Source organism: Chlorella variabilis (genome assembly GCF_000147415.1).
Source record: "Chlorella variabilis unplaced genomic scaffold CHLNCscaffold_18, whole genome shotgun sequence".
Lineage (NCBI taxonomy): Eukaryota > Viridiplantae > Chlorophyta > Trebouxiophyceae > Chlorellales > Chlorellaceae > Chlorella > Chlorella variabilis.
The window spans coordinates 861,149-883,731 of NW_005435070.1; the positions used below are offsets into that span (position 1 = coordinate 861,149).

Consider the following 22,583-nt stretch of genomic DNA (forward strand, 5'->3'; position numbering starts at 1 on the left):
CAGGCTGGGGCGCGGGGAGCGGGCCGCACCTGTCGCTTGACAAAGTCGACTGTCTGTCGGGCATGGTTGAGGCGGTAGAAGAGCTCCTCGGCGGCGTGCCCCTCGCACAGATGGCTGGAGTGGCCCACGGTGCAGTCGATGGAGCCGCGGCGGGACAGGGACAGCTCCCGCATCTCCGCCGCCAGGCTGCCGCTGCGGGAGTGGTGGCCCGACCCCGCACTGGGGCTGCTGCTGCTGCCCTCGGAGCCGGCCACACTGCCGCCGTCGCCGCGCCGCAGCGCCTGGTGCGGGTGTGGCGGCGAGTGGGAGATGAGGCTGGGCAGCTGCTGCTGCGCCATGCCCGCAAAGGGCGAGGCGGCGGCGGCGGCCGCCACAGACAGGGAGGGCGCCGAGTAGGCGGGGCAGTCGTCGGAGCGAGGCGAGGCGGCGGCTGCGTCCTCGGCCGCCGCCGCCGCCGCCGCCGCGCACTGTTTGGCGGCCACCGCACAGATGGGGTCGTCTGAGGCGGCCACCGCGGCGTTCGACTCAGCGGCTGCCGCGGCTGCTGCGGCGGCGGCGTCCAGGCCCGGGGGAGGGCTGGCGCTGCCGGGGAGGGGGTCGCGGAGGGGTGCCGCCGCAGGCGGCATGGCTGGGCCGCCGCCCGCCGCCGCCACCTCCACTACGCTGAAGCTGGCGGCTGATTCTAGGAAGGGATGGTCGCCGGCCAGCAGGCCGGCGTCCCAGGCTTCTGCGGCAGCCTGGCTAGCGAATGCTGCCTGCTCGCCCTGCGGCTGCGGCAGGCCGCGGCTGGCGGCGGCGGCGCAGAGCGCCGCGTCCCGCGCCGCCGCCGCCTCCTCGCCGCTAAACAGCACCGCCGACGGCGAGCGCGAGCGCAGCAGCTGCTCGTAGCTGGAGGTGGGGCTGCCGCGGGCTGTGTCGTCCCCGCTGCTGCTCTGTGCCGAGGCAGAGGCCGACAACCTGCACGGCACGCGGTGCACAGCCGGGGGCAGGGAGGGGGGTTGACCGGGGCGCCCTTTCCGGCGGCTCTGAGCCGCCCAGAGCACAGACACAGCGGCAGGGAAGGCTGGAGGGAAGGCTGGGAGACGGCTGCAGGCGCCCACCTGTGGGGATCAAGGGTTGTGCGCAGAGAGGCCAGCTCCGCCACCACTGCGCTGTCCAGCACGGCCAACAGCGACGTGGCCGACTTCGAGGGCTTCAGGGGGAGCTCTGCAAGTGGCGCGCCCAAGTGGGAGTGTGCGGCTCCTGAGCCTCCGCAGACCTGGCGCGCTATCAAGGCCCCAGCCGCCCTCCCGGGCGCCCAGGGCCCGCCTACTGTGCTGTAGGGCCCATTGACAAGCCATTTACCCGTCTCGGCCCCGTCTGCAGCCTCGTGCAGAGCTTGACTGCTGGCCACTCTGCGAAAACTGACGCCCCGTGGCAAGGAGGGCAGGCTGATGCCGCACATGGCTCAGCTGGAACAGGGAAACGCGGCTGAGACGGCTGCAGGCATCAGTCCGCCGGGCCAGTCCAGCGAGGGCACGGCTCGCTGTCAGGGCCACAGACTAGATGTTGGGGTGGCTCAGGAAGGAATGGGAGCAGGAAATGGCTGAGAATGGGAGGGGAGGAGGGGAGAACAAGCTCAGGTCATCACCTGCCTGCTCGGCCGTGCTACGAGTTTGTGAGGTTTATCAACAGGCCACTAAACGGTGTCTATGCGGGTCGGAGGTGGGGTATTTTGGCACAGTTGCCTGTGGGGCTGCCTGCGCGGCAAGAGGAGGTGCCGCAGAGGCTGACCTCCCAGCGCCGCTGCCGACAGTCGCCGCCGCTGCTGCACACGGCTGCTGTGTGGGGGATTACAGGCAAGGGGGGCATCCATGTACTGAACGATAGGAGAAATCAACCACCAGGCACGGTACAGAGCATGGCAGGAGCAGCAGCAGAGGGCGCCTGGTAAAGCAACAAAAGCAGGCGCGGGGCAGGGGAAGAGCTGAAAAACAGAAGGGTGCACGAGCGTACAGGACGGGCAACTACAGGCTGTGAGCAGGGGGAGGCTGGGGCATGGCGAGCCTGGCCATGGCAGCGCCCAAAGACTGGCCCAGCGCGCCATGCCGCTCTTATTGCTGGCTGGTGCTGGCGCCGGGCGCGCCGCCGCGCGCGCTGCCGCCGCCGCTGCCGCTGGCCCCGGGGGAGAACAGGCTCTTCAGCTCCTTGGTCGTCTTCTCAAACTTGTCCCTGCGCCATGCAGGCGGGCAGGTGGCTGTGAGCCGGGCGGCAGACAACCGATGCCTCTGCACCAAATGCTGCTCAGCGGTGCCATGACCCCGCCGCAGCAACACACAATGGGGCGGGCACATGTGTGTCCCATGCATCCCGCCAGCCCCAAGCCCAAGCCCCACGCCCCCGCCCCAGCGCAGACAGCTCACTTGAGCCTCAAGGACGCCAGCCGCCCCTTGAGCGACAGGCTGCCCGAGCGGCTGCGTGGGCTGACCACGTGCCCCTCATCGTGCATGCTGCTGCTGACGCTGCCGGCGCCGCCGCCACGCTGCTGCTTGTGGCGGCGCCCTCGCCGGGCAGCGCCCACCGCACCGCCGCGACGCAGGCGCCGCCGGCGCCGCCCGCGGCCGCGATGGGCTGCGGCGCCGACGCCTCGCCGCGCGAGCCCTGCCGCCGGTGCCGGCTGCTGCCGCCGCCGTGCTGCCGCGCCGAGCGGTGGCTGCGGTGCTCGCGGTGGCCGGCGGCGGCCAGGCGCACCAGCAGCCGCTCCAGGTCCCAAGTCTCTAGAGAGGCGGCCTCCGCCGCGCGCTGCTGCGGTGATATGTACTCACCAAAGGGCAGCAGCGAGTTCATGTCGGTGTCCTGCAGCGCCAGAGACGGCGGCGGGGGCGGCGGCAGCAGGGAGGCATGGGATGGGCCGGGTGGCGGGCAGCAGCGAGACGCGCGACGGCCGGCGATGGCGTGCAATGGCGGCTGCGGCAGAAGCACATCGGCTGCTCGGCCCCAACCTCCCTCATCCCCCCATCGCCGCTGCAGCTGCACATGCCCAGGCAGGCAGGCGCGGCATAGCAGCTGGCACCGCGCCGCACCTCCAGCTGCAGGCTCTTGAAACAGAGCGGGCACTCGCGGCTGCGCTGCGCCCATTGCATGATGCACTGCAAGCCAGGCGGGCGGGGGGCGGCGGCAGGCAGTACCGTCACGGTGTGTGCTGCTCACAGAAAGGTGCTGGGACAGCAATATTCCAGCTGAAGCACCCAATTCGCTGAATCCCCCAACCTGCTGCGCCTTTTCCTGCCTCCAACCACCGCACGCAGCACACGGGCAGCACACCACAGCAGCGGCAGCAGCGGGCTGTCATCAGCTTGGTGGGTTGCTGGCCTACCTGGAGGTGAAAGTGATGCCTGCAGGACGGCGAGGGGGATGGGGATACAGCAGCCAATGGTCAGCAGGTCGGTGGCGGCTGTAGGCGGCGGCGGGCCCACCATCGTTCGCGCAGCGGCCCCACTCACCCGCAAACCGTGGGCGCCCCGGGGTCTTCGGTCGTGTATTCATCCAAGCAGACGGGACAGCAGTCGTCGTGGTACTCCAGCAGCGGAATGACACGGCGCTCGATCGCAATGTCGCTGTTCAGCCTATTGATGGGAGTGGAGCATCCCGGTGTGCTGTTGGGCTCGGGTGAGGGCGTGCCCTTGGGCTCCTGCTCATCCAGCTGAAGCGCAAAGACACCCTCCGGCTCCTGCTCCATGCTGGTGTGGTGGGTGGCGTGAAGCCGAGAATGGCGCGCCGGCAAGCGTGGGAGGGCGGCGGAAGGCGAGCAGCAGCCCTCAATGTTGGCGGGCCAGCTCAGCGCCGGCGGGGCGCTAGTCTCGCTGGCATGTGTGAATGCGTCGCAGTGTGGTACCCCGTGAACACTTGGTGAGGTCGAGCGACTGCCTGGTTACATGTAAGAACCATGGAAAGCTCAGCAGTTCATCACCCTGGCGACCGCCCACCCGCCGCTTCGCTTGCCGTATTCTTCACCCGCGCTGATCTCCCTTCATCAACGCTTGTAACCAATCATGCGCAGCAGATCCTTGCGCGCCTGCTGGTCTGCAGCAAGGCCCGCCCAGCCACACAGAACCGTGACAGGTGCGATGCAAGCAAAGCAGCGAGGAGTGGGAGAGGGGCAAGTGGCTGCCGAGCCCCGCGCACCTGCTTCGTTCTCCACGCCCAGCGGGCAGAAGCCATCCAGCACGCCCAGAATGCCGCGCCGGTCACCGCCATCCCTGCCCACCACCACGGCCGTGGGGTTGGCTGTGGCGCAGTAGACGCGGCACACCGTGGGGCAGCTTGAGACAGCCTTCAGCACATTGACTGCGGGCAGGGCGAGTTGGGGGAGTGTGGCAAGGGGCATTGGTAGGAGCGTGTGGGTGTTGAGGTCATGCGGTGCAAGGCTGCACAAAGCCTTGCCCAAGCGGTGCGGATGGTGCCCTGGCCTCGCCAGGCCACGCCCCGCACACAACCTCTCACTTGGGAACGCATCCTTCAGGAAGATGATGAAGCTGCACAGTGGGACAGGGGACAGGAGTGAATTGGGGAGGCAGAGCCTTCATGCGCCTCCTGTGCGCAAGCTAGCTGCGACACCCAGCACGCCCACCTGTGGCCGGCGCCGATGGCCAGCGCATTCTTCCTGGCCAGCTCGACCAGCGCCTCGTCGTTGCCATCATACCTGTGCAGCAGCGGCAGCACCAGACACGCTCAGGACGCATGTCGTTTCCCAGCGGTGATGGCAGGCATGCCCTGGTTATCCACAGGGCTGCAATCACCATGCCACCACGCCTTCCACACCCACGCCCGGCTGGCTGGCTGGCTCGTCCCTCTTCGCTCCCGCCCACCCCGCCGCCTCACCGCACGAGGCGGTCGCCCGAGGCTTCGCAGAAGGCGAGGCCGAACTTGATGGAGGGGCCGCTCTGGAACAGCGCCTCTGCCAGGTCCTCGACAGTCTTGATGAAGTGCGCCTGACCTGCATGTGGTCCGCACAGTGCGGGGTGCTCGCGTCAGCTATGCCCGCCATCCAACCGCCGGACTGCATCCCAAATGCGCACCCCAAAGGGAGAGCAGGGTGGTGGCTGGGCATGCCATGGCATGCACAGTGGGAGGCAGGGAGCGGGGCAGCAGCGTGCCACAGAGTGGGGCGGGTGGCAGCACTGGCGCACCCAGGATGAAGTTCAGCTCCTCCCTCGTGTTGTCCACCTCCACCAGCTCCATCTGCAGCCCGATGGTGCCCTGCTGCAAGCAGTGAGGGTGGCGGTGGCAGTAGGGAGGGCTGTTGTCAACTTGTCAACAGCACCCTCTCCTATCCTACGGCTGCCTTACCGCGGCTGCCGCCATGGCACGTGACGAGAATGGCGGAGTGCCGTCGGCAGGGGGTTTAAACCGTAACGTGGCGGGCTTCGTGAATGTTGCGGATCGCCACAAGTACGAGCACGAGACCCGTGAAGGGCAAACAAGATGGCGCTGGAGTGTGGAAGACAGCAATCGGCCAAGACCGCCGCGCACTGCAGCTTGCATTGGTGCTTGGGTGCTGTGGAATGCGCAAACCGGTGTCGTGTGCAACACATTGGCGCATGTGGCGGCACGCTGCGCATGCTCCGCTGCCGGGCGCTGTCATCTGGAGTACATGGCTGAAACAAGTCTGCTGTCTCTCACTGGCTATTGATCTCGCTGTTTTTGTTTACATGCGGCAGCCGGCCGGCTGCGCGGCAAGGCATGGTCAAAACTCGCTCTCCCACTGGCGAATCAGCGCCTCGCCCTTGCTGCGCCGCAGCTCGCGCCGCCGCGCCTGCTGCCAGTTCCGCTCCATCTTTGCGCTCACACGCTGGGCACGGCTTAGATACGCCAACCGAAACTTTTCGGCTATGTGCACAATTGGCTCCCTGGGCTGCTCCTTGGCGCCCGCCTGCCAGCGCTCGCTGCCCGCCACCTCTGCGGCGGCAGGCACACAGGCAGAGACGGGGCAGGGTCTGGCAGGCGCTGTGCATGTAAGGTGTGCATGACAGGACGAAATGCATCAGCAGCATCCAGGCGGCCCCTCTGCTGGCCCCAGCACCAGTGCCCCTGGCCCTACCTGCCAGCAGCGCCGCATCCAGCTGCACTGCCGGGTCGCAGGCCGGCATCAGCCGCAGCGCCACCACCTGCTCCTCCGATGGATTCAGCGCCACCATGGGGCAGGCAGCCCGGCAGTGCTCCGCCAGGCGATGTGGGATGTTGGGCCAGGCCAGGCAATGGAGCTGCATGAGGCGCGCGCCGCCTGCCACCGCCGCCAGCAGAGCCTGCTCGTCTCCCTCCACCTCGAGCAGGGCATCCCACGAGTCGGCTGCTGGCGCTGCATGGCGCTGCTCCAGCACTGGCAGGACGTCCTTCAGTCCCCTGCACACACAGCCGTGGCGGGCAGCGGGGAGCGAGGCGTAGATGGTGGGATGCCAGCGCGTGCCAAGGCGCAATGTAGAGGCGCAGGCTGGGCTCTGCGCGGCCACCAACCTGCCAGCGGATGCGTCCGTCAGTGGGCTGCCCAGGCGGAGCACGTGCAACCCAGGGCAGGCCTCGCCCAGCGCACGCAGCGTGTCGGCGCCGACAGGACAGGAGGTCAGGTCTGCCAGCCGCAGGTCTGGCATGCGCCGAATGGCTGCCCGGATGCCGCTGTCGCTGAGCAGGTCGCCGCAGCCGCGCAGGTCCAGTATGTGCTGCCCCTGGTCTGCCAGCAGCAGCAGGGCGGCGTCGCACAGCAGCCGGCGCAGGCGTGCCACCGCCAGCAGGCACGCTTTGGCCTCGGCTGGCAGTAGCGGCAGCACATACTCGGCGCAGCCCGGGTCGGACAGCAGCTCCTCCAGGTGCTCCCCCAGCACCCCTGCAAGCAGCCGGGCTGCCAGGCATAAGGGTGGGAAACCAGCGCGGGGAGATGCTGAGCATGCAGGCTCTGTACCAGGGCGGCGGCGGCGACTTGCCTAGGCAGATAGACAGCAACGAGGGCGGCCCCGTTTGCTGCTGCTGCTGCTGCTGGTGCAATGGACGGGCTGCTGGTGCTTCCAAGCCGCGCCTCGGAGCTGCGGACGGCTTTGGGAGGGCGGTCCACTGCGGCACTTTGCCTGCAGGCGGGGAGCAGCGGCGGCGGGGTGGTGGAGGTGGCACAGTCGCCGCTGCTGCAATCCAGTCTGATCAATTGGCCACAGCGCATCGTGCTGCACCCTTCCTGGGGGCCCTGCGGACCTTCGTCGGCGCTTGCGGAGCCCCAGGCATCCTCCTCTCGGTGCGTGGCGCCTCTTTCCCTCCTCATGCCATGGACCGCTGCAATATATGAGCAAAGAACGGGATTGTCACAATGCGGGTCCTGCCTCGCTGGCAGTCAGGGTTGGAGACCTCTCACCCCTTGCCTCGGAGGGTCGTTGCCCATTCGCCTCCTGCCTGCACTCCCCTTGGTCGACCTTCTGGAGCACCGCACGCCCTGCAGGCTCCCACCCCTGCTGCTGAAGGTTCTAGCAGTCCCTGCCCATCCCCGCACCCCCGCTGCTCCCAGAGGACCGCTGCGCCATGTCGTCCAAGTCTCGCTACACCCTGATCATCGACTCGCTCAGGTTTGTTTTGCTCGGGCATGGTGTGAGACTTGGATGCCAGTATGGCTCTGCAGGCCCCTGTGCTGGTCCCGGGCACTGCTGCAACATCAAAGAGCCCCAGGGGACTTCCTATATGCAAAGGAGGCGCCTGCGCAGCCTGCCCGCCGCGGCGCCCTCGCCCGCCCGGCGCCCCGCCTGGTGGCGCCCTCCCCACCACACGGTCCACAACCGCCCTCCTCCCCGTTCTTGTTTTTTTCTGAAAAGAAAAGAGGCGTGCCTGAACCTGAACAATTAATGAAAACTGAGAAACCTTCTCAATGAATTGCCTCTGCAGCTCCGTGACCCGCTCCCGCGACATCAAGTACGAGTCGGAGCGCTTTGGCAAGGTGCTGTGCGTGGAGCGCGACGCGCGGGCGCGGTGCGCCCTGGTCGAGTTCCAGAGGTAAGGCCGCCGCCACTCCTACCCTCCCGCCTCCCCAACCCCGCCAGCCTGCCCTGCCCTCGCCCAGCCCCAGTGGCCCTCTCCGTGCGCAGCTGAGCCTGGCAAGATGCACTCGCCCGCCTCCCACCAGCGCACCAGACGCTGACGGGGCGACGCCGCTGCACCAGAGTCTGACGCAGCCGACGTCGGGGATGGTCCGCCTGCACCTGCACCTGCCCTGCGCCGCCCTGCCGTGTACAACATCCTGCCCCGCACCCACGCTGCTGCTGCGTGCCAGTGCCCGTTTGTCGGCATCCCGCAAGCCCGCTCATGCCCGCCGCCCCCGTGCCGCCGCCCCCTGGCCCGCCTGCCTGCAGCTCGCGTGACGCGCAGCGTGCCTGGGAGAAGCTGGACGGTCTCCGCCTGGACGGCTGCCGCTGGAAGGTGAGGCCCGCCACGTGCGGCACAGGTGCCAGCTGCACGCCTGGGCACTCGCCGGCCTGCTGCAGCGTCGGGCGTGACTATCACTCAAGTGTTCTCAAGAACGACTCGGCTAATAAGCTGTACGCATGCCCCTGGCTTGACCCTGGCTCACGCCTGCAGGTGGACTGGGCGGTGCGCAAGGACTTTGACTTCTTTGGCTGGAAGTGGACCGAGGGCCCCAGCCGCAGCCCCTCCCGCAGCCCCAGCAGGTGAGCCCGCGCCGGCCGCCAGCGGCGGCCACGCTCGGTCGCCCCTCGCGCTTGGCGGAGCGCCCAGCGCCGCCGCTGTGCCTGCTGGGCTGCTGTGCGGCGCAGGCCTGTGGAGATGACCTACTGAGCGTGCGTGCGCTGGGAGCGCTCGCTGTGAGCCCCGCGCTGTGCCAGCCTCTGCCGTGCGGTGGCTGGGTTGCGCCGCAAGGCCGTCAGCAGGCTACCACCCCCGATCGCCAAGGCAACACCCTTGTGGATTTCACGATGCGCATGTGCAGGTCGCCCAGCAGGTCCCGCAGCCCCAGCCGTAGCCCAGCCTCCAGGGACGATAAGGCCAACCTGGCGCCCTGATGGATGGGTGCATCATCCGCACCGAGCTGCATCCCCCACAGTGTGGGCGACGTCCGCGCAGGCATGTGAGCCTGGGTTCCTGGCTGCCATCAATCGACGACACCAGATCCGCACCCCACCGATTTGATTCCTTGTACCCACAGCAGAAGCAGCGCAGCAGCCGCGTTTTTTCGTTTATCCTGGTTGTGCCGACTCTGTCCATCCACTAGTGCCATGGTTAGTCGCTTTCGCTGCCTCTGCAATACCCTGGCATGCACCCCATTTCTTCCACACACATATACGCATGTAAACACAGTTGGAGTTTGCTCAGACGCATGAATTTTCCCAGGATTGGTCACTTACAACAACTCGCTGGCGCTTGTGCTGACAGTGGCGGCGCTGCGCACGCTGAGCCGCTCCGAACCAGGCGCCCCAACCAACGGCCCTGCCACGCTGCTCCTCGCCCGCTGCTCCGCCCGGCTCAGCACCGCCAGCAGGAGGAGGCGGGGGTCTTGCTGCAGCCGTGCCGCCAGCGGGCCATCCCCCGCCACGCCGATGGCTGCCGCAGTTTCCTGCCAGCTCAGCAGGAAGCTGTCGGCAAATGCCAGGAAGAGGTGCTCTGCACACCAGACGGAGCAGCAGCAGAGCCCAGGCACCAGTCGGTTGGCACAAGTCGGTTGGCATGCTGCCATTTGATTCTATCAAAGCAAGCAGGCAATGACCGAGTATAGCATATGCAAGAACCCACCTGCAGCTCGGAAGTATGAGCCCAGCCGCCGCGCCTCGCCAGCCAGGCCGCCGCCAGCCAGCCGCCGCTGCACCCACGCTGCGGAGTGCACCGCCACCTCGGCCAGCGCAAAGCCCGGCGGTCGCTGCAGCGGCTGCACTCGCTCTTCGCCGCCCAGCTGCTGCCCCGGCAGCTGCACCGGCTGGCCGCGCGCCGCCGCCAGCAGCGCCGCCGCCGACTGTGGCGAGCGGTCCAGCAGCAACAGGAGCAGCAGCGGGCACAGCACGCCCGTCTCCCCAAGATCCCCAGCCGGGTTGGCGGCACTGAAGCCAAGCGCCTCCCAGGGCACAGTACCGCCGCCTTGCAGCTGCTCGGCAGTAGGTACTGCATCCATGCCTGCAGAGCAAACCAGCATGGCAGCCAGCGGGGCGCCCTTGGCATGGTTGGCTGTTGCGCCTTGCTGGAACCTGCAGCAGCGACCTCCGAACTGGCAATGCATGACCAATTCGCGGCGTGCGCACCCGTGAAGCCGCGGCACACCGCCTGCCAACACTCAAAGTGCAGCAGCTCATCGGGGCAGTACGGCATGCGGCCCAGGCACAGCAGCCGCACACGCTGCCGCTCCAGCTTGCGCCTGCAGTCGGCAGGCACATTTTTCAGTTGACGCTGAGTAGTCTGGGCAATCATGAGAGGGCAGGCCGCCGTCCCACAGATCTCCCGCTACCATCGGCAACAGCTAGCCAGGCCAGGCCTCACCTGATCCTGCTCTTCCCAATGCGTGACGCCAGCCGCTTCAGCAGAGACGGCGCCTGAGCTGGGGGCTGCTGCAGCTTCAGGCTCGCGCGCACCGCACGCCTGCAGGCGGATGGAGTTGGGCAGGCACGCTGAGGCATGAGGCAAAGAGGCAAAGAGCAGGGAGCGAGCTGCGGTCATTTAGGCGGGCAGGCTAGAGCGGCGCAGCGGGCGCAGAGCCTGGGGGGCAGCCTCCTCACTTGAGCTTGGTCACGTCCAGCTGGCAAAAGCGGTGCAGCACCTGATCGTACTGCCCAGCCGCGGGTACCCCAACAGCATGCGCAGGGCCAACGGCGCGCCCGGCCACCGCTTCTGCTGCTGCAGGCGCTGGCGCCGCGGGCAGCATGGGCGGCGTCCACAGGAGCGCCAGGTCGCGGAGGGTGGCTGGGCCTGCTGCTGCTGCACCTGGCACGTCCAGGGCCTTGCTCTCCGGCTTGCTGCCGCCCTGGTCGGGGATGCCAGGCACCACTGCCTCGTCAAAGTGAAGCTCAATGTGGGAGCAGCCTGCTGCCCAGGCCTTGCGATGGTGCGGCGGGCTGTCGCTCCTGCTGCGCACCGGCTGCCCCTCAGCTGGCGGCTGGGAGGGCACAGCTGACGCATGCGGGCGCAGGCTGGCGCTGGACAAGGCTGGGCTGCTGGCGGCACTGGGGCTCACTTCTGCAGGCTGCTCCTCCACCTCCGCTCCTTGCTGCTGCTGCCACAGGCCAAAGCTGGGGTGCACGAGGCTGCGGCGCTCTGCTGCCCCCTCCTTTCCATTTGCCTGCGCCTGCTCCTCCAGCCGCTCTTGGGCCGCCTCCGGCCCCTGCTGCTCCCCACCCAACTCCAGCACCCGGCTGGTGCAACCGCTGCTGCCCTCGCCTCCAGTTGCGCTGCCAGATGGTGACGGTGCAGCTGCAGCAAGGGAGCTGGGCTGCCACCGGCACGCCGCTGCGATGAGGTGCGCTGGGCTTCTGCGCTCGTGGTCGCCTGCAGTGGAGATGCTGCTCTGCGAGTCGCAGTCACTGCTGCCGCCGATCTCCACAGCAAGCTCCCGTAGCTCTGGGAGCACGGCTGCCGGCGCCTCTGCTACTCCGCCTGAGGGCGGCGCGGCTGGACCTGCCTTGGCTGCCGCTGCATCTGCTGCTCTGCTGCTGCCGCTGCCATCTGCTCCCAGCAGCAGCAGGGAGCTGACGAGGCTGCTCAGACCAAAGCCGCTCAGCCAGCCGCCCTGCTCGGTGGCCGTGTGCCGCACGGCTCCGATGCGGGGGCTGCCGTCACCGCCGTCGCCAGTATGATGGTGTGAAAGTACTGCCGATGGCGGCTGCAGGTGCAGGGGTCAAAAGCGCTGGGTGGGTGCGAGTGTGTGCGTTTTGGCGAGGAGCAAGAGCTGCAGGCATGCGGTCGGGCACTGGCCCCGCAACAAGGCAGCAACCCACCTGCTTGGCGGAGACCCAGCCAGGGGCGGGCTGCGCCTCAAAGGATGCCTGTCGGCTTGGTGCAATCAGGTGCGCGTCATCGGTGTCAGCTGGGTGACGGGCCGCAGTCGGAGCAGGCTCGCCGACACCGCTGCCGGCGGCGGGCGACTCCATCCTCGCGGCCAACTGTCGCCCAGCTGCTGCACGATTCAAATTCTTGCCGACAGGTCACAGCGCCGATCCTGACAAGTGCCCAGACCGCCTTTCGACAAAGCACCGAGAGGTGGTTGCTGCGAGTTTGTGTTCTGACAGAGCAAGAAGCAGCACACGGAGGGTATGCAATGGCAGCCAAAGGATGGGCGCGCCGATTAGAGTCGCCGAATTTAAGAAGGCTGCACACAACCCGGCTGGCGGCCATCTGGCGCCGTTCCATGGTGGGTGGAAGCCCGCCGTGCATGGAAGCCAGCCATGCATAATCACTGGCAAGGCATGACTGACTATAAAAGGCACCGGCCAGACGTCTACGAAAGGATGTTCTACACAATGTGGCAAGATCAGGGGGCACCGACAAAAAATGGAACACAGCAGGCGGCCTCTATATGCCGAGCGGCTCGGCTGCTCCAGCTTCTGCTCCTGCCGTGCCGGCTGCTGTCGCTTCTACTCCTGCCACTGCTGCCGCTGCTGCTCCCATCGCCGCTCCTGGTGTTGGCATGCTCGCTGGGAGCTGTGCTGCTGCTGCAACCGCAGCGACCTGTCGCTGCCTCGGCATGCGGCCATGGGGCATCTGACGCACCATCGGCCAACTGTAGAGCCATTCCGATGGAGTGGTCGGGCTGCAGAATGATCACAGGAATCACGGAGAGCTTGGCGTCAGCCTCCTTGCCTGACGCGTCAGCCGACCGCGCGGCTGCGGCCGAACGCTCTATGATCCGCCGTGCAATCAGGGCTCCAACCACCATCACCCCCATCAGCGTCGCAATGCCAATGCAGATGCACACGATACCTGTGACGGGCAGGGGGCACAATGGGGGCAGGGGCGGGTGGGTACTGCTGCGGTGCAGGAGGTGCAGGAGGCAGAACTTGTGTTCTGCCTCCTGCCACTTGTGTGGGGCACGTTGCGACAATGGCAGGTCTGCACACACTGCAAAGCACCGATAGCGCAGTGACTCACCTGCAACCGACAAGCTGGGGCTGTAGAGCTCGCCGGACTCGGAGGGAGCCGGGGCGGCAGCTACGGATTCCACGGCGGGGGCCTGTGGGCCGGGCGCCGGGTCCATCCCAGCGTCTGCAGCTGAATAGACAACCAGCTGGTGTTCCTGGGTGGCGACTGGCGTGCCGTGCAAACTCGATTGGGACACTGTGGTGGACCAGCCTGCTCGGCTGAGGCTTGGGAGCGGTTAATATCCCTCAATCGATGCACTGATCGCTCTGGGTGGCTGGTAAAGCTGTTCCAAAGCTGTTCCAAATCCGGCTAGGTTAGGGCTGCCTACTACAGCACGTCAGCACGCTGCGAAAGCATTCCTCTATAGATTCTAGAGTGCTTTACTAAATTTGGGGGTTCTATATTAGCACCAGCAGGCGCTAAAGCATGGCCCAGGACCTAAAGCTTTAATAGAGCAAAACACTAAAGTGCAGGAAATGAGAATTGGGCGCTGCCTGAGCGTCCATAGCAGTAGTGGGAGCAGCAAAAGTGTGATTGAGCACAGAGGAAGGGTCAGGAGTGAGCAGGGCTGCTGCCAGGGCTGCCGCCAGGGCTGCCGCACGGGCCGCCGCCACAGGCCGCCGCGGCCTGCTGCATCAAGGCGCCCTGCTGCCAGGCACCACCGCCGCCAGGAAGGCCACCTCAGCTCAGCGTGCCGGCCTCAGCTGCGGCCATGGCTGCCGCTGCCTGCATCGCGTTCTTGATCTCCTCGTCGATCAGGTCCTGCAGCAGCACGTCGCCGTCGTTGGTGCACTCGCTGGCCTCCTTGCGGCGCATGCGCAGTGCTGAGGAGGCAAACAGCAGCTTCTTGGCGGTCTCAGGGTTCATGCTGAGGCGGTTGTCGGACAAAAGGTGGCGCTGGCAGGCCCAGAAGCGCTCAACGCCGGTGCCGGTGGGGTGCACACCCAGGGTCTTGTCCGCCACAACTGCCAGGTCGGGGAAATCTGCCGCCATCTCCGCCCGCCACACCAGCTGCACGCGCGTGACGCAGGGCACGTGCACCATCTTGTCCTTGATCGTCATGTTGCACTGCAAGGGGGCCAAGAGGGCACATGAAAAGTGAGCAGAGCAGCAGAACCCTGCTGAGGGACGGGATACACAGTTGCCACAGCTCAGCGGCACACGCTGGTTACATCCACACATGCAAGAGCTGAGCAAAGCCCAAAAACCCTCATCACACAACCACATGACAACAAACCAACAAACAAGAAGAACCTCACCGTCAGTGCACCCGCCAGCTCATTGGTGGTGCCCTGCTCAAAGAACGTTGTTGAAGTTGGAGAACAGGTGGGCCGGGTCCTTGCGCACCAAGCGCTCCTTCTGCTCGCGAAGTTTGAGCAGAGAGGGGCGCAAAGAGGCCTGCTGGCTGGCAGGCGCGCGGCCGGGGCAGAGGGCGGCGGGGCTGGACATGGCGGCAGTGGCGGGTGGCGGGTGAAAGGGGCTGGGAGGCTTGCTGCACGCCGCACCGACGCTGCATTTTGAACGAGGGCTGGAGCTTTCTTTCCGGCGTGGCAGTAGAGCGTACTAGGGCTTCTAGAGCGATTTTAAAGTTTAGACCGGCTTTATTTTTCCGCTAACTCGGGCCCCGACCAATTGTATACTTTAAATATGGTAGTGTAGTTTATAGTAAACCTAAAGCTTTAACTTTAGCCGGCAGCCCTAGGCTAGGTCTCCCGTGCTGTGTGCAGTGACTGGACTCCAGTCAGAACTCCCGGAGTGTTGTCGCTTGAGTGAGGGCGTTGCTGCTCAATATGAAGCGGTGCCTCCTGATCCTCGTTGAGGGTGGGGCCTTCCCTTTCGAACCGTAACTGCGTGGAGCTGTCCCCTCCCGTGCGGCGCAGCCTGGCCAACTGGCATTGCGCTTAGACAGATTTCCGTGCCTAGACAAATCTATGAACCCAGCCAGGTGCTGAGAACGGCATGACGGCAGAGGCGCTGGCCGGTCTGGCCTACAGTTTCCAGCCGCTCAGCCTCCAGCCCGCTCGGGGGCGGGCCGTAGAGCGCGGAGCCGAGCCGCAGCCACGGCCCAGGAGCAGCGGCAGCGGCAGCGACCGAGGCAGCGGGGGGCCGGCCCGCAGCGTGGCGTTCAACCTGAAGGAGCGGCGTCCGGGGCCTGCCTACAACTCGCCAGAGGGGTCGGAAGCTGGGTCCGGCAACCAGCAAACCAGCCCTGGGGCAGCCAATGCGGCGGACGATAGCGCCAGCGCCTCGTCTCGGCCGGCGGGCCTGGCACACTTGAAACTGGCCAGCCTGAGGCGCAGGGCCATGGCGGGTAGCGGCGCGGCGGCATCGGCACTGCCACACTCGCTTCCAGCAGCGGCGACCGCAGAAGGGGTGGTGCCTGCAGCCCAGGATGCGGAGGCCAGAGCAGCTCGCCCAGCGCCCGACGACACCGCCGCCAGTCGCGGTGCGCCAGCAGCTGCCGTGCCGGCAGCGGCGGAGGCGGAGCAGCAGGCGGCGCTGCTGCGCGGCGTGGAAAGCGCGCTGGCAGGCTGCGGCTCGCAGGTGCTGCAGGAGCCCCCCCCAGCCGTGGCGCTGCCGCACCATGTGCTGGTAGGCATGCGGGTGCTGGCCACGCCGCCACCTGCCCCAGGGCCTGCTGCAGCCGGGAGCAGCGGCACACACCAAGCTACCAGCGAGCATGAGGGCTTTCAAATCGCCGCCTACCGCCCAGTAGCGAGCGTCAACGCCGAGCCGGCGGCAGGCGGCGACAGCGCAGCCCTTGAGCCGGCAGAAGCCGCATGCGATGCCAGCACCGCAGCCTGCAGCAGCCAGCAGCAGCCGCCTGCCACCCTGCAGGCAGCCCTGTGCTACCTGGGGTTGCTGGCTTCGCCGCGGCAGCAGAACAGCGTTGGGAGCCTGGTGGCAAGCAGCAGCAGCCAGGGCAGCTCAGGCAGCGACTGTCAGCTGCAGTGGGTGCAGCTGCGGGCGGTGCAGCTAGTGGTGGCAGCCAAGCGGGCAGCAGCGGTCGATTCCAAGCTGCTGCCGCTGGTCCGGCGGCTGCGCCAGCTGCGCATGCTCCTAGCTTTCCATCAGGTGGGCTGCTGTGCCCTGCCAGCAGCGCAGGGCTTGCGGCTTTCTGCTGGTGTGGCAGAACCGCCTCCCCTCTTCCATGCCTGTTTGCCATCAACTCCGCCACTCCTCACTCCTCTGTCTGCAGACCAACCTGCAGCGTGGGCGCAGCCGCAGCCCTCGGGGCAGCAGCAGCAGCAGCCCCAGGCCGCCGCCCGGGCCCTGGCTGTCTGGCAGGTCGAGCTCGCTGGACAGCAAGCACCGCAGCAGCAGGAGCAGCAGCCCCGGGGCCCAGCTGCAGCCCAGGCCCAAGGTACCGCGCTGCTGCCCCCCTGGTGCAGCACACCTTGCTGCTCCAGCACCACTGCGTGTGCCCGACCGCTGCGCTGTTGTTCTTGCGCTCAGTTGGCTGTCGCTCATGCCGCTGCCGTTCCTTTTTGTTTCGTGGTTGCAGGTGGCGTGGCCCAGCCCCGAGGCTTCTGAGCTGCAGATGCAGCTGCTGGGCAGCCTGCGCCAAAAGCTGCTCCTGAAGCTGGGGCTTGCTGTGCTCCGTCAGGAGGTGGCTGCAGGGCGCCTACGCCAGCGCCTGCTGGGACACGTGGCAGCCAGTGCGGCAGCAGACCTCTGCCACTCAGCGTTGCTGGGCTGGCATGCAGCAGCGGTGCCCACCCAGCAGCAGGAGGCAGCGGCGCAGGGTCTGGCCCGGCAGCTCAGGCAGCGACGGCAGCGGGCGCAGCTGACGGCGTGGCGGCGCTCGGCCGCGCGCAGCGCCTGGCGGCGGCGCCAGCTTGCGCGTGGCCAGATGGCGCTTCGCCGGCACTTGCTGGCAGCGGGTGTGCAGCACTGGCGGTGCTACTGCCAGCAGCAGCTGGTGCGGCGGCTGCAGGAGGCGCTCGCTGCTCGCTGGCTGGCGGCGTGGGGCAGGCGCCGCGTGTTTGCCGCATGGCGGCGGACAGCCAGCCGCTCTGCGCTTCTGAAATCAGCGCTGCTGAGCCCGCAGATGCCACGTGTCGGCAGCGGGGCAGATTGCAGCGGCGGGGCAGGTCAGCGCCCACAGCTGCCATCTCAGCTGGAAGCGCTGGCCGTCACTGCCGCCGCCTTCCAGCCCATCAAAGATTTCGTGGCGGAAGCCGTGCAGCAGCTGGGGCAGCTCTGCAAGGGCCTGCGCTTTGCGGCGGCAGGCAGCAGAAGCATGGCAGCAGCGGGCTGGCACGGCGGCTTGGAAGGATGGGCTCGGCAGCAGCAGCATTTGGGAGCTTCAATGGGCTCGGTTGAGGCCTTGTTGGCACTGGTGCCGCCTCCCAGGCAGCAGCAGCAGGCGCCGGCGCTGCCTGGCTTGCCCGCCAACGTGACAGAGCAGCCCCTGGCAGCGGACGGCTCAGCCACACGCATGCAGCTGCCTTCTCTGGCTGTTGGTGTAGGAGTTGCAGCGGCGGCTGGCGAGGAGAGCGGCACTGGCGAGCCAGCGGCAGGGCGTGTTGCCCCAGTTCCAGCGCCAGACCCAGGCAGCCCCCCACTGGACAATCTCGTGCCCGACACCCCACCCGCCAGGCGCAGCACAACCCTCAGGAGCATCACAGGGGTGCAGCAGGGCACGCTGGCAGGGCCCGGCGGTCGGCCGCCGTGGCAGCAGACGCGCCCGCCGGTGTAGGGGCGGAGCTTGTCGAGTGCCAAGAGCGGGTGCAGCGCCCGCAGCAGCAGCTGGCGGAGCTGGAGCAGGCAACACGGGGGCGCGGCTTTGGGCTGGTGGTCCAAAGATCGCTTTCGTCCTGGCAGACCCAACACCTGAGCTGAGCTGCATGCCCCCTGCTGTGTGCTCACTGCTGCCCTGTGCCTCTGCTGTGCAGGAGTCGGAGGGACTTCAGCACCAGTGCCGGCAGCTGGAGCAGGCTGCGCAAGCGGCGCAGCAGGCGGCAGGCAGCCAGCGGCAGGCATGTGCGGCTGCTGATGCTGCAAAGGAGGCAGCTGCAGCAGCCATGCAGGCGGCGGCGCAGGAGCATGCGGCCGCGGCGGCAGGGTGCGATGCGCAGGAGCGGCAGGTGCAGCAGCAGCAGGGGGATTGCCAGGAGGCGGCGGCGGCGGCGGCGGGGGCCCGCGCTGCACTCAATGCTGCGGCTGAGCTGCAAGCTCTGTCTGGCATGGGGGTGCAGCGGTGGAGCAAGGCTGTGGAGGGCATTGCCAAGGAGCTGGCTGCCTGCCACCGCACGCAGCAGGCGCCGGTGATGGTGCGGCTGAAGGAGGCCAGGCAGCGGCTGGAGCGGCACAGGCAGGAGGCGGCAGCTGCCGAAGAGCAGCTGCCGCAGCTGCAGGCGGCGGCACAGGAGGCAGAGCAGCGTGCAGAGCGGGCGAGGCGCGCTCTGGCGGAGGCACAGCAGCGCCTCGTGGCTGCCGCCGAGCGCCGTGCGTGCCTACAGCAGCAGCTCAATGCTGCCATGGGGCGGCACGAGGCTGCGGCAGTGGCAGCGGTGGCGGCTGCGCAGGAGGCGAGCGCCACGGAGCAGCAGCAGCGCCTGCTGGCCGCGCAGCAGCAGGCAGCTGCGGGGCGGCTGCGCCAGGCGGCACAGCAGGTGATGCGCAAGCAAGAGGAAGCAGTGCAGCTGCAGGCGCAAGTGCAGCAGCTGCAGCAGCGGCACAGGGATGCCGTGGCGGCGGCGCTGGCGGCAGCCCCGCAGCAGCGCCGCGGCGCGCTGAAGCGCCGCTTGCATGCGGTGCAACAGCAGGAGCAGGGAAGCACAGCCCTGCCGTCGCCGCCGCCGGTGCAGCAGCGCAGGCCGCCGCCGGCAGCTGCCACCGCAGTGGCAGCCGGCAGCCAGCCAGGGGGATTGGGAGGCGCAGGCTCCTGCTCGCCCCTCGTGCCAGCAGCCGCAGCCGCAGCCCCAGGTGGCTCCCGCGGGGTGCAAGCTCCAGCAGCGGGGCCGCTGGTACTGTGCCTGCCGCCCTCAGGCTGGTCCTGCAGCAGCAGCTCCGAGCTGGGCAGCCCAGAGGCCGACGCTGTGCCGCCACCGCCGCTCACGGGTGAGACAGGCACCCCACAACCTCCTCACCTGTACGCACATCAACACAGGCAGCTTTGCTCCAGTGCATGCATCCTCCAAGCAAGCCTGGGTAAGCCTGCCCTTGACTCGCACTGCCCTCCCACTGCAGTGGACGAGGCGGCGGCTCGCTTCTCCGCCCGCTGCCTGCTGCGCCGCGGCCTGGCTGTTCTTCGGCAGGAGGCGGCGGCCACGCGGTCAGCCATGCTGGCTGTGGAAGACAGCTGGCGGCGGCGCCGGCTCAAGGCAGTGCTCCACGTCTGGCACAGCCACGCAGCAGACGCGGCCGCCTGGCTCGCCGCAGCCTCCGCCGCTCTGCGCCGTCGCTGGCTGTTGCGCCGCTGGCGCGCGGCCGCGTCGGGGCACCGCTGGCTGCGGCAGGCAGAGGCAGCTGCAGATGGGTGTGCCCGCCGCCGGCTTCTGGGGCACGGCATGCGCGCCTGGCGGCAGCACGTGCGGCACGAGCGCTGGCGGGATGCTTTGCACGAGCAAGTGATGCAGCTGCGGCTGCGTGGCGTGCTGCAAGGGTGAGTCAGCCCCGCTCGCCTGCTGCTTGCCAGGGACTCGTGTTGGCGACATACGGGCATTGCCTCGGGGCAACCCCGCTCTGCCAGCAAAGCTGCCGTGGTGTTGCTGTGCCCCTATCTGGTCCTGCAGCTGGCGCGGCTGGGCCAGGACGCGGCGGCAGAAGGCGGCCCGCCTGCGTGCGGCGCTGGCGGTCTACCACCGCCGCCTGCTGGAGGCTGCTGTGCGGCAGTGGCGCTGGGTGCAGCACAGCAGGGTGCGCTGCCGGGGGAAGGTTCTTCCACCCAGCCTGCCTGCCTACCTGCCACTGTCGGGGCACGCATCAAGCCTGGACAACAGGCCACGGAGCGCTGCCTGTCGGCTGTACCGCTGTACTGCATCTCGATTGTCTCTCATAGGTGCCTCAGCCTAGCTCCACGTACTGCCTGTGTCCTGCAGGCCCTGCTGTACCGCGTGTTCAGCACGGCAGTGGGCCTGTGGCAGGAGGAGGTGGGCGCCCGCCTGCACCAGCACAACTACCAGCTGGCGGAGGCCTGCTGGCGCGCCTGGCAGCTGCACGTGCTGCAGGCGCAGGAGCAGCGGCGGCAGGCCATGCTGGGATATGCGGCAGAGGCCCACAGGTGGGCGCCTCTGGCGGGCTGCGGGGGGTCGCTAGGTTGGGGTACTTGCCCAAAGTATGGCAGTCTTGGGCTCCCTTTGCCGCCGCCTCTTGCGGCCCATCAGCCTGAGTGGCGCCGCTGCCCGACCGTTGCGCCTTTCCGCCTGCCCTGCATTGTGCAGGGAGCGGCGCATGCAGGCGGCGGGGCTGGCAGCATTCCGGCAGGCGGTGGCAGACGCTTGCGAGGGCCGGCGCCTGGCCCGCCTGCTAGCCAAGGCGCTTGTCGAGTGGCGGCGCCTGGCAGCAACCTCAGGTGAGGCCTCTGTGCTGGGCTGGGATGCCCTGGCCGCCCACCACCGCCAACCCCCATTATGCTTCCGCCGCGGTGCGCTTGTGTTTGCGCGTGTTCTGTGGGCGGGGATGTCATGCTGCGGCTGCTTCCCTGTCGCCTGCCCGCCCGCAGACCGCCATTGGGACTATGAGGCAGCACGGGATCAGCGGCGGGCGCTGCTGCTGCGCTGCTCGTTGGCAGCCTGGCGTGCCGCTGCCGAGGACACGGCGGGCCTGCTGGCACGCTTCTGGCTGCGCTGGCAAGTGCAGGCGCCGCTGCGGCGCGTGCTGCTGGCGTGGCGGGCGGCAGCGACGGCGGCACATCAGGATCGCGTGCTCGGCAGCGCGGCGGAGGTGCATCGCGAGCGGCGCCTGCAGCAGCAGGGGCTGGCGGCGTTTGCCGCCCAGGCAGCGTCCAGCCGGGCACGCAGCAGCGCCGGCGCCGGTGCAAGCAGCCTGCATAGCATCCTGCAGCAGCCCGCGCGGCGGCAGCCAGCCTCCAAGAGGCAGCTGGGCACGGCTGTGGCAGGCCCCGGCACACGCCCCAGGGAGCGTGAGGGAGGAGAGTGCAGCGGTTGTGGCGGCGGCGGGTTCACCGCCACAATTCTGATCAGCCAGGGGCATTGCAATGCCGAGCTGCCAGCGACAGCTCAGCAGCAGGAGCAGGTGGCTCCAGGAGCTGCGGCAGCAGCCAGCCATGTCACCGCAGCTGATGGCAGCAGGTGCTTGGCAGCACAAGGTGTGGGCAGCGGCGGGACTGACTGGCGGGCGGCAGCCAGCTACTGGCGGCAGCGGCACGCCAGCTACAGCCTGCAGCAGCAGCCAGGGCTGTCGACAGCATCAGGCGGCCAGCAGCAGCAGCAGCAGCAGCCGGTGTGTGTGCACCCTGGCACCGTTGCAGCGCTGGCAGAGCTGCGAGCAGAGTGGAGGCAGCAGTGAGCAGCCGACGCCTCACAGCATGCATGCAAAGGACCTTGCTGGTGTGTAACTGCAGTCGCAAGCACTTCCGCTCCTGCTCCAGAATTGCACAGGGTTTTGTCGGGCTTGATTACAATGCCCCCAGGCGTGTCAAGGGTGTGCCTCACTTTGGCAACGGAGGGCCCACAGTCGGGCCTCTACCGGTGAAGGGGCACATGGGCAGGTGGCGGTGGCTGAATCAATCAGCTCTTGGCAAGATCGCAAATTCGCTGCTGCTGCTGCTGCTCTGGCGGCACGGCGCCCCCCACGGGTGCCGCACTGCCACCAGGCACTGCTGCTGCTGCTGCAGACTCGGGCGCTGCACGCTCAGGTCTCCTTCTGGTTCAGGCCGGCATTGTACTGCTCCCACCGCGGCTCGTCGTGTGGCCCCGAGTTGGACCGGTAGATGCCCACCCCCTTGATGGCACTCAGGTACTCCTGCACAGCAGGAGCGGCGGTTGGTGGAGGCACAAGCGGGCAGAGAGTCAGATTGATCGAGGCATGGGAAGAACGTGCTAACCACTGAACACTGCCAGCAAGGTGCTGGGAGGCAATGTGGTGGCCCCGCGGTTGGTGCACGCGGCTGACGCGGGCGGCCCACGGCCCTCCCCAGCCACCGCACCAGCGCCAGGTCTCGGCACTTCTGCTGGTAGTTGACCCCCGACTCCTTATAGCACTTCTTCAGCTCCTTGCGGATCAGCTGCAGCAGGGAGGCGATTGTCACGCACCGAGCGAGCTTGTCTGCGTTGCTTTCCAGGCCCAAGGAGTGCATTGCTGCCATTGGCCCGCTCCTGCCGCTGTCCCAGCGTCCCCAGCGTGCTACCTCTCCCGCACCTTTGCCTCGGCCACCTTGACGTACTCCTCAGCCACCTTGGCCTCACGGTGCTTGAAGTAGAGAACCGGGTCGGCAAACTTGTTCTCGGGGTCGTAGCCGGCCGGCTCTGCAGGGAAATAACACTTGTGCGGCAGGGTTGGGGTGGGGCGGGCAGCAGCGAGCGGGGCGGGGACCC

The 22,583-nt window shown here is 67.8% G+C and overlaps 8 protein-coding genes across 8 annotated transcripts in view; 2 read left to right on the plus strand and 6 right to left on the minus strand.

Annotated features, from left to right (window-relative positions):
- Positions 1-29: 29 nt before the first annotated feature.
- On the minus strand, positions 30-1,444 carry CHLNCDRAFT_137145 (hypothetical protein; the record flags this gene model as incomplete). The annotated part of the gene is made up of 3 exons (XM_005845416.1): positions 30-957; positions 1,101-1,206; positions 1,345-1,444. Coding segments are annotated over 3 exons (1,134 nt in total), but the record flags the coding sequence as incomplete, so codon positions are not given.
- Positions 1,445-2,093: 649 nt separating this feature from the next.
- Positions 2,094-3,718, minus strand: CHLNCDRAFT_137146 (hypothetical protein; the record flags this gene model as incomplete). Its single annotated transcript, XM_005845417.1, has 4 exons — positions 2,094-2,211; positions 2,501-2,835; positions 3,063-3,128; positions 3,491-3,718. 4 exons carry the CDS (start codon positions 3,716-3,718, stop codon positions 2,094-2,096), a joined length of 747 nt encoding a protein of 248 aa, XP_005845479.1.
- Positions 3,719-4,012: 294 nt separating this feature from the next.
- On the minus strand, positions 4,013-4,976 carry CHLNCDRAFT_25985 (hypothetical protein; the record flags this gene model as incomplete). Its single annotated transcript, XM_005845418.1, has 5 exons — positions 4,013-4,062; positions 4,165-4,326; positions 4,483-4,514; positions 4,610-4,681; positions 4,861-4,976. Coding segments are annotated over 5 exons (432 nt in total), but the record flags the coding sequence as incomplete, so codon positions are not given.
- A 749-nt stretch (positions 4,977-5,725) lies between these two features.
- Positions 5,726-7,541, minus strand: CHLNCDRAFT_53938 (hypothetical protein; the record flags this gene model as incomplete). Its single annotated transcript, XM_005845419.1, has 6 exons — positions 5,726-5,937; positions 6,080-6,381; positions 6,493-6,859; positions 7,093-7,097; positions 7,197-7,296; positions 7,511-7,541. The coding sequence occupies 6 exons, from the start codon at positions 7,539-7,541 to the stop codon at positions 5,726-5,728; spliced, it is 1,017 nt and encodes a 338-aa protein (XP_005845481.1).
- CHLNCDRAFT_137149 (hypothetical protein) lies at positions 7,540-8,802 on the plus strand (the record flags this gene model as incomplete). Its single annotated transcript, XM_005845282.1, has 5 exons — positions 7,540-7,583; positions 7,897-8,004; positions 8,361-8,427; positions 8,587-8,675; positions 8,781-8,802. The coding sequence occupies 5 exons, from the start codon at positions 7,540-7,542 to the stop codon at positions 8,800-8,802; spliced, it is 330 nt and encodes a 109-aa protein (XP_005845344.1).
- A 4,959-nt stretch (positions 8,803-13,761) lies between these two features.
- Positions 13,762-14,529, minus strand: CHLNCDRAFT_137151 (hypothetical protein; the record flags this gene model as incomplete). The annotated part of the gene is made up of 2 exons (XM_005845420.1): positions 13,762-14,148; positions 14,386-14,529. The coding sequence occupies 2 exons, from the start codon at positions 14,527-14,529 to the stop codon at positions 13,762-13,764; spliced, it is 531 nt and encodes a 176-aa protein (XP_005845482.1).
- Positions 14,530-15,039: 510 nt separating this feature from the next.
- CHLNCDRAFT_137152 (hypothetical protein) lies at positions 15,040-21,555 on the plus strand (the record flags this gene model as incomplete). The annotated part of the gene is made up of 10 exons (XM_005845283.1): positions 15,040-16,155; positions 16,280-16,444; positions 16,586-17,548; positions 17,683-17,877; positions 17,979-19,146; positions 19,276-19,690; positions 19,821-19,944; positions 20,127-20,308; positions 20,469-20,599; positions 20,750-21,555. 10 exons carry the CDS (start codon positions 15,040-15,042, stop codon positions 21,553-21,555), a joined length of 5,265 nt encoding a protein of 1,754 aa, XP_005845345.1.
- Positions 21,556-21,900: 345 nt separating this feature from the next.
- Positions 21,901-22,583, minus strand: part of CHLNCDRAFT_137153 (hypothetical protein) — a gene marked incomplete at both ends in the record, with an annotated part of 895 nt that continues 212 nt past the window's right edge. Inside the window, 3 exons of the mRNA XM_005845421.1 lie at positions 21,901-22,011; positions 22,196-22,273; positions 22,408-22,514. Of these exons, the coding sequence (XP_005845483.1) occupies positions 21,901-22,011; positions 22,196-22,273; positions 22,408-22,514 (296 nt within the window). The remainder of the gene's footprint in view (positions 22,012-22,195; positions 22,274-22,407; positions 22,515-22,583) is intronic.